Raw genomic sequence first — 9,008 nt, forward strand, 5'->3', positions numbered from 1 at the left:
TACGCACGCTGTATCGCTAGGCGGCCCCACCTCCGGGCTGAATCGGCACAAACCATTTCCACCCGTCGTACCGGCTGGGGAGGCCGGAGAAAATCTCTTACAGGGAAAGGATGGAAGTTGCCCTTCCCTTTCCCTGAGAAATGCCATAGACTCCGCCTGGTGTGTGATTGTGAGCTATGGCACCGGTGCTAACTCGCGCTTCCGGGCCTCCTCAAGCTGCGGAGCCTTTGACTACATTTCCCCCTCGGTGCTGCGTTGGTACCGTCCGGCTCTGTCACGTGGGCGGCAAGATGGCGGCCCCCAGAGCGCTTTAGGAGCGTCGCGGGTGGTGGCAGCGGCGGGAGCAGGCCGGTCCGGTAGGTCCTCTGATCCGGGAGTTCGCTGGGGCGTTCCGGCGGCGGGGGAAACGTGGAGGACGCCTCGTTGGGGGTCCCGGCCCTGGGATTCTTTGGCTGGGGGAATCGAAGGGCTTCCTTCTGACAGGTCCCGGCAGCTCTTCCCCATAAATTCTGGACACTCTGTCTCCGGGGATCTCTTCACTAAAGAGCACGTGGGGCGTGGGTCCCATGTTGGGCAACTCCTTTCTTGGGGTTCTGGGAGAACCAACCTGTGAGGGATCTAGTACTGGGGGATCCACATAAACAGAGCTAGAGACACCCAGTTCCTGGGAGTCTCTTCCAAGGAGCGTTGGGGAGCTGGTCGTCGCTGGGGGATCCTGCCGGCAGCCCCGAGGTATGCCGTGTCGGGGCGACCCCTCTCTGAGGGGCGCGTCTAGTTATCGGAGATCTTTTTTTTTTTTTTTTTTTTTTTTTTTTGCGGTACGCGGGCCTCTCACTGTTGTGGCCTCTCCCGTTGCGGAGCACAGGCTCCGGACGCGCAGGCTCAGCGGCCATGGCTCACGGGCCCAGCCGCTCCGCGGCATGTGGGATCTTCCCGCACCGGGGCACGAACCCGTGTCCCCTGCATCGGCAGGCGGACTCTCAACCACTGCGCCACCAGGGAAGCCCTATCGGAGATCCTTTTCTTGGGAATTCTTGGTTTAGAAAATTCTCAAGGGGGCGGATTCCCAGATTCTGCCTTGGTTGGGGGCTGCACCTCCACCCCATGTCCATACCCCTGTCCCCCTTCCCACTGAAAAATGGGCCTAATATATGGGTAGCGGGCTTCCAGATGTACCCCCTTACTTGTCCTCCTGCGTATAGAGGTGGGTGTTGGGCTCCCTGTGGAGATTTTTTTTAAAATAAATAAATTTATTTATTTATTTTTGGCTGCGTTGGGTCTTCGTTGCTGCGCGCAGGCTTCCTTTAGTTGCGGCGAGCGGGGGCTGCTCTTCGTCGCCGTGTGCAGGCTTCTCACTGCGGTGGCTTTTCTTGTTGAGGAGAACAGGTTCTAGGCGCGTGGGCTTCAGTAGTTGTGGCACGCGGGCTCAGTAGTTGTGTTCCGCGAGCTCTAGAGAGCAGGCTCAGTAGTTATGGCGCACGGACTTAGTTGCTCTGCGTCATGTGGGATCTTCCCGGACCACGGCTCGAACCCGTGCCCCCTGCATTGGCAGGTGGATTCTTAACCACTGCGCCACCAGGGAAGGCCCTCCCTGTAGAAATATTTAATACCAGCTCTGGCTTATCAAGTGCCTACTAAGTACCAGCAGTGGGTACTAAGTGCTCTATGAGCATCATTCCATTCACAGCAACTCTGTGATGTCCATGTGTCCTTTACGCCTATTTTACAGATGATACAGATTTATACTGTGTATAAACCACTCAGTACCATGCCTGGCAGGCAGTGGGTGCCCAATTCATTCAACAATACTTATTGAGTGCCTGCTGCCATAGCGACAGACACTGTGCTGGGCCTTGGGGATACAACAGCGAACAAAATAGTGTGTGTCTCTCCTTTGTGTCTTGAGGGAGGCGATGCACAGACCGGGATTCATGAATCCTGGGCGCTGTCAGCACTTGACTTGCTGTGTGACCCCAGACAGGTCACAGCTCATCTGTGTAGAAGAAAGAGTTGGGTCTCGATGGTCCATAATGCCTTGCCAGCTTGCTCACCCCTGGCTTCTGTGGTTTGTGATGATCACTCTTTTGCATGTCACCTCCTTTGATGGTCACCTGTGCGCAGGCAGCTGCACTTCCCCCATTATACCTGCTCAACCCTACTTACGCCTCTGGGAGCTACAGCCTGCTTGTCAGGTTCACGAAGCATGTCATTGGTCTGGAGGATGGAGCCCAGCCTCAGCTGTGTCCTTTAATCTTAATCCATCTATTCAACATGGCGTTTGTGGTTTAGAGCTTGACTCGGGAGCCCGGCTGCCTGGATTTATAACTCTTCAGCGGTTCCTAAGCAAGTGATTCACCTCTTTGTGCTTGTGTGTCCTCTCCAGTAAAATGGTGACAATCATGGTGCTTGTCTCAAAGAGTTATGGCGAGGATGGAATGAGTTCAGGAATGTGGCACATAGCACATCCTATGTAAATGTCAGATGCTGTTATTATTATGGTCATTGTTCTTACTGAGGCGTTGTGGGCTGGGAGTACAGCCGTGACTAAGAGAGACTCAGTCCCTGCCTTCAGAGTTCTCATACGAGGGTTAAGACCAACCATAAGCAGCTAAACCAAAATATCAAATATGATATCTCGTGGTGGCAACTGCTTCAAAGAAAGATAAAGCAGAACAAGACCAGGATCAGGGAAGGCTTCCCCAAGGAGGTGGCATTTGTGACCCAAGGAAGTGAGAGAGTGAGCATGGGGGCATTTGGTGAAAAGTGTTCCTGAGGGCGAGAATAGCCTGTGCAGAGACCCTGGGGCAGGACTGTGCCTGGTGTGTTGGAGGAACAGTGGGGAAGCCTGGTTGGTGGAGCAGAGTGAGTGAGGGGGAGAGAGGGAGGAGGGGATGGTGGGGAGGTGATGGGGGCAGGTCGTGCAGGGCCATTGGGACAGTTAAGGAGTTTGGAGTCTTGAGGCCCATAGGAGGGAGTCACAGGGTCCAGTTTATATACTGAAAGGATTCTTTTATCAGTTATCTGTGCTTTGTAACAAATTACCCCATACTTAGTAGCTTTAAAGAATAGTAAACACTACTTCCCACAGTTTCTGGGAAATCTGGGCCTGGTTTAGCCAGGTGGTTTTGGCTCTCATCTCTTGTGATGTTGCAGTGCAGACACTGGCTGGGGCTGCGTCATCTGAAGGCTGGAGAAGCTGCTCTCACCTGGCTGTTGGTGGGAGGCCTCGTTCCCCACCACATGGGCCCCTACATACAGCTGGTTGAACCTCCTCACAGTATGGCTGCTGGCTTCCGCTAGAGCCAGCAAGGAGGAAGCCACAGTGTCCCTTATGACCCTCAGAAGTCACACTGCCATTTCTCCCATATCCTGTTATTCACCGAGGTCAGCCCTATTTGGTGTGGGAGGGGGCCACACAGGGCACGGATACCGGGAGGTGGGGATCATTGAGGGTCATCTTGGGGACCAGCTACCACATTCCCTCTGGCTGCTGTGTAGAGAGCAGACCAGCAGAGGTCATTGCCAGTGGACAGTAAGTCCTCTACATACAAACCTTCAAGTTGCGAACTTTCAAAGATGTGGACGTGTGTTCACATGTCCAGTAAGTTCATGTGTCTGGCGTACCTTGTCACGTGCGTGCATCCTCTACAAGTGGTTGTGCGTTTGTGTACTTTACTGTACAGGACTGTATAGGGTACAGTAGCACAGTATCTTTATTTCAAGCCCAGGATGTCCGGAAGCAAGCATAAAAGCAGCGGTGATGTAGCTGGTACTGCTAAGAACCGCCAACCAATAACGATGGAAACAAAAGTGACAATAATTGAGAGACTGGGGCCAGGCGAAAAGATGGTAGACGTCACTCGTTCTTGTAACATGAATCGTTCAGCCATCAGAACAATTCTAAAGAAGAAGGACAAGATCATGGAACATGTGAAATCTGCGATAATACCAAAGAAGCGTGGAAAGATGATGGAGGAGATAGGGAAACTTCTCAATGTCCTTTATTTTTTTGTTTTTTTTGTGTGTGTGTATTATCTGTGTGAAAAGTATTATAAACCTGTTACAGTACTCTATAGCCGATTATGTTTGTTGGGTACCTAGGCTAACTTTGTTGGACTTATGAACAAATTGGACTTACAGAAATGCTCTCAGAACGGGAACTCGTTTGTATGTAGGGAACTTCTTGTATAGGCCAGAGGCTCAGAGAGGGAAAGTACCTTAGGGAAGGCCACACAGCAAGTAGGCAGGGTCGGAGCCAGGCTTTGAACCCAGATGGCCAGGCTGGTCAGCAGTTAGGAAACCACCCCCACCCCCGAGGTCCTAACACTGAAACGCACAAGTCAGCGAGCGGTGAAGGGTGCCTCTCACCTGGCCTCTTGTTTTTCTGCTGCAGGTTCTCGAGCCCACGAGTCCCCTTGTTTAGCCCAAGCCCAGCGGCAGCACCATGGTAACGGAGCAGGAGGTGGAGGGGTTGGGGCAGATGCTGGTGGACCCCCAGAAGCCCCTGCAGGCCCGCTTCCGGGCGTTGTTCACACTGCGCGGGCTCGGGGGTCCAGCAGCCATCTCCTGGATCAGCCGGGCCTTCAGTGACGACTCGGCCCTGCTCAAGCACGAGCTGGCCTACTGCCTGGGTCAGATGCAGGACTCACGGGCCATCCCCGTGCTGGTGGACGTGCTTCGTGACACCCGCCAGGAGCCCATGGTGCGCCACGAGGCAGGTGAGCGGCGGTGAGGGTGCGGGCTATACCAGGCTGGCTCTGGAAGGGGTGGGCGATAAGCATCCTCCCACGATCTCTGTCCCGGGTCTCAACTCTGCCACTGCAGCATAAGAGCCACCCTGAACCCCAGTCCACAGATGGGCGTGTGGCCACCAGCCAGTCCAACTTTATGGGCCCTGAGATTTGAATCTCACATCACTTTTACGCGTCATAAAATGTGATCCTTTTGAATTTTTTCTTTCTTTTTTTTTTTTTTTTTAAACGGCTCACGGGCTTAGTTGCTCTGTGGCATGTGGGATCTTCCCAGACCAGGGATCGAACCCGTGTCCCCTGCATTGGTAGGCAGATTCTTAACCACTGCACCACCAGGGAAGTCCCCTTTTGATTTTTCAAAAACCATTTAAAAATGGAAAAACCATTCTTCGTTCATACAAAGACATATGGTGTCTTTGGATGCTGGCCATGGATGGTCAACCCCTGAGGTGACTCATTCAGTTCGTTCACCGGACGTGTTTATGGACTGCCTGCTGTGGGCCAGGCCCTGTTCTCACAAGGAACTCCGACGGCAAACAAGATGGAATAGAAACATCCTTGGCGGGTCTGTGCAGCCGAGGCTGTGTTTGTATTGATGTATCCAGTGAGCTCATAGCCAGCAGGGGGAATTGTTTCCATTTGATTGTTTTGGGGCCTTTTTAATATTCTCCATGATGATCTCCAGCTATGCCAGGCTGCCCTGGGGACCTCTCAAGATCCCAATCACTGATGCTATTGGAGCTCTCCTTACAAAGAATGTTCGACCCCAAACCTCTCTTGTCCCATAAGCGCTGTTAGTTTGAGTGTGTGATTTTGTAGAACACCCAATCATGTTATGGTGGAAACACTTATGTAAGTGCTAAGGAGGAAAATAAAGCCATGGGCGGGATGGGGGTGCTGGAGGTGTTGCCTTTTTTTTTTTGGCCTCGCCACGGGGCATGTGGGATCCCAGTTCCCCGACCAGGGATCAAGCCCGTACCTCCTGCATTTGACGCACAGAGTCTTAACCACTGGACCACAAGGGAAGTCCGGTGTTGCTATTTTTAATTGGTGGTTACCAATTAAAAGACCTAAGTGGAGTAAGGGAGTTATCTAGGTAGATGTGTGGGGAAAGGTGCTCCAGGTAGCGGGCACAGCCTTTGCAAAGGCCCTGAGGCAGGATGGTGCTGGTCTGCTGACCCTCCTTGCCCACAGTACAACTTAAAAACCTCCACCGGGTTTTCAGGGCTCCCCTTGATGGGCTCGACTCAGCCAACTGTTCTTGGCGCCTTGCCACCCGTGTCCCCAAGTTGTAATGACACGCTTGTCTGTGTCTCCCCTCTAGGCCGTGAGCTCTGGGGGTGCGGGCCGGGGCGGGGTCTGAGTCTGGTTCCAGCAAAGCCTGATTTCTGGGGAAGGGACTCTAACTGGCACAGCTTCAGGACTGGACCGGCTCCAGCTCCAAACCTCAGTGGCTGGAGCGGCCCTCAGGCTACAGGCAGAGCAATGGGGAGGGGCATCACGGAGGAGGCGTTGGTGCTGGTTAGCGCCTCTCCACCCGCCGAGGCATTCAGGGCGTTTCCCAGCCAATCAACATGAGCCCTCTGCCCCATTCTCAGGGGAGGCCCTGGGAGCCATTGGGGACCCAGAGGTGCTGGAGATCCTGAAGCAGTACTCCACCGACCCTGTCATCGAGGTAACGCAGCCCCTCCCCCACCCCCCTCCGTGCTTCGCGCCCAGGAACCGGCCTCAGACCCTGTGCCTGGTTGCCAGGGTAACCACCCGGCCCAGGGATGCCGAGAGAGGACCACTGCCCCACTCACGGTTTGTCATCACCTTTAGGACAAAATCCCAAGCCCGCAGGCCCCAAGTAGTCTGGCCCAGCCACCTCAGGTCATCTCTGTTGTTGGCTCTTCCCTGACGGGTCCGGCACGTCCTGCCTTGGGGCCTTTGCACTGGCTGATTCCACCTGACGCCTCTCTCACTGGTTCTGATGTCACCTTCAAGCTAGCCCCTCCTGGCCCTCTGCCCCTGGTCACTCTCTAGTCACAGCAGCCCCTGCTGGTTTGTCTCCAGTCTGGAAAGATCAGTTGGTCCTGTGTCTGTTGGCTCCGCCCCTGCTAAACCGGGAGCCCTGGGGGCTGGGGGAGGGCCCGGCACATCCACCCCCCTGTCCCCGCAGGTGGCAGAGACGTGCCAGCTGGCCATCCGGCGGCTGGAGTGGCTGCAGCAGCACAGCGGGGAGCCGGTGGCTCAGGGGCCCTACCTCTCCGTGGATCCGGCCCCATCCGCCGAGGAGCGCGATGTGGGGCGGCTGCGGGTGGCGCTGCTGGATGAGGCCCGGCCGCTCTTCGACCGATACCGAGCCATGTTTGCCCTGCGTGATGCTGGCGGGGAGGAGGCTGCCCTGGCGCTGGCTGAGGGTGAGGAGGGGCCCCAGGGGGCAGGGTCGGGGCCCCTTGGGGAGGCCCAGTGGCCACATCTGTCATACGGGGCAGCCCAGCGTCCCAGGGCACTTGCATCCTGGGGCAGGTACTCCTCTTATTACCCCCTCTTCTCTGTGGAGGAAGGCTAGGCCCAGAGAGGCACAGATACTTGCCCAAGATCACACAGTGGTCCGAGCAGCAGTTGGGATTTGATCCCCAGAGGCCCTGTCATCATTTACTTGTGCCATTTTCATCCCAGCTCTGCAGGGAGCCCCGTGCAAGCCTGCGGGGCTGTGGTTCCCCCACCTGAAAAGGAGCGGGGGGACTTGGGGATCCTGGGGTCCCTTGGCACCCCCCCCCCATTGCCTGAGGTGGTCTGCTTCTGGTCCACAGAGCACTCAGAGCCCCCCTCTGCCCTCCTGGAGCTTCCTGTCTGGCAGAGGAGGTGTCCGGCCATCACCATGACCCAGGACCCAGGGGATGCCGGGTGGGAGCACAGAGTGGGTGGGTGGTGGGTTTGTCCTGGTTAATGCTCGGAGCAGGGGCCGCACAGTCTGGCGGGCCTGCTTCAAACCAGCTCTGCCTGAAAAGTGGCATCTGATCGCAGGCAGGTCGCTCCCAGGTCCGGCCGCGGGTCCCCATCAGGAGAAGCGTGGCCTGTCTGGCTGTGGTGGGGTGAAAGGCCCGGGACTCCCAGTGTCACTGATAAGACTCTATCGTGTGTGGAGTCGTGTGGGAAGCAACCCAGAAGCACAAATGCACAACATGCCTGCAAATAGCACTGGCTGGTGTGAGGACAACGCAGAGTACAGAAGTCCAGAGAGAGGCGGGGAGGGACGCTGGGCCTGGGAAGGAGGAGGCCACGCCCGGTCCGGCCAGAGGGAGGGCGGAGTTCCCAGTGCCTGGCTGGCCCCTCGTTGCTTCTCCTGCCCCGTGTCTCCTGGCCCTCCCTCTGGGCAGCGCTGAGCACCAGGGCGGGGTGTCCTCGACGGGAACCCTTTCCACCCCTCTTGGACACTTCTGTCCCCAGGCTGCCCCGCCCCAGGTCCCTTCCTGTCCCGATGGCTCCCCCAGCCCGCAACTCTCTCTCCCGCAGGCCTGCACTGCGGCAGTGCCCTCTTCCGCCACGAGATCGGCTACGTCCTGGGCCAGCTGCAGCACGAGGCGGCCGTGCCCCAGCTGGCGGCGGCCCTGGCGCGACCCGCTGAGAACCCCATGGTGCGGCACGAGTGCGCGGAGGCCCTAGGGGCCATCGCCCGGCCCGCCTGCCTGGCCGCCCTGCGGGCCCACGCGGCAGACCCCGAGCGCGTGGTGCGGGAGAGTTGCGAGGTGGCCCTGGACATGTATGAGTATGAGACAGGGTCGGCCTTCCAGTACGCAGACGGGCTGGAGCACCTGCGCCCACCCCCCTCATAGGGCCGCGCCCAGCTGTCTCCCTCGAGGACTCTGCCCATAAACCATGTTGGAATGAATTGCATCTCGCTTCCCTGCCTCCCAGCCGCTTTCGCATCTTGAACCCCTGGGTGGACTGCAGGCTCCCCGGGGCCAGGCTGAAGTCTCTTCTCTGCCACTCTGAGTGCAGGGCTGCAGTGTTGGCGTGGGAGGGGTATCTAGGGGGTCCGGGGACAGGGCTGTGCTCTGGGGGGTTGGGGTGCTGTGACCAGCTTCTCTAGGAATGAGGGGGTGCAGGGAAAGGTGCTATGGGCAAACCCGTCCCCGTCGGGCCTGGGCAGGGTCTGGGGGCGTCAGAGAGCTGTCCTTGGGGTGGGCAGGTGGTCCCTGGGTGGGGTGGCCTGGGCTGGAGCTCAGGGAGGGACAAGCAGGTCCCGGGACATTCCCCAAATGGACTATT

At 57.1% G+C, this 9,008-nt stretch overlaps 1 protein-coding gene across 2 annotated transcripts; it reads left to right on the forward strand.

Moving 5' to 3' along the window:
* The first annotated feature begins 286 nt into the window (after window positions 1–286).
* DOHH (deoxyhypusine hydroxylase) lies at window positions 287–8,765 on the forward strand. 2 transcript variants are annotated; one of them, XM_029215662.1, is made up of 5 exons: window positions 287–356; window positions 4,394–4,718; window positions 6,350–6,426; window positions 6,913–7,153; window positions 8,253–8,765. In XM_029215662.1, the coding sequence occupies exons 2-5, from the start codon at window positions 4,445–4,447 to the stop codon at window positions 8,570–8,572; spliced, it is 912 nt and encodes a 303-aa protein (XP_029071495.1). In that variant the 5' UTR covers window positions 287–356; window positions 4,394–4,444; the 3' UTR covers window positions 8,573–8,765. The 2 variants fall into 2 exon arrangements, with proteins under 2 accessions (XP_029071495.1, XP_029071496.1); XM_029215663.1 differs by having other exon boundaries at window positions 6,350–6,554; window positions 8,253–8,651.
* The last annotated feature ends 243 nt before the right edge of the window (window positions 8,766–9,008 follow it).

Source organism: Monodon monoceros, unplaced genomic scaffold (genome assembly GCF_005190385.1).
Source record: "Monodon monoceros isolate NGI ecotype Baffin Bay Population unplaced genomic scaffold, NGI_Narwhal_1 Super_Scaffold_12, whole genome shotgun sequence".
NCBI classification, from domain to species: domain Eukaryota; kingdom Metazoa; phylum Chordata; class Mammalia; order Artiodactyla; family Monodontidae; genus Monodon; species Monodon monoceros.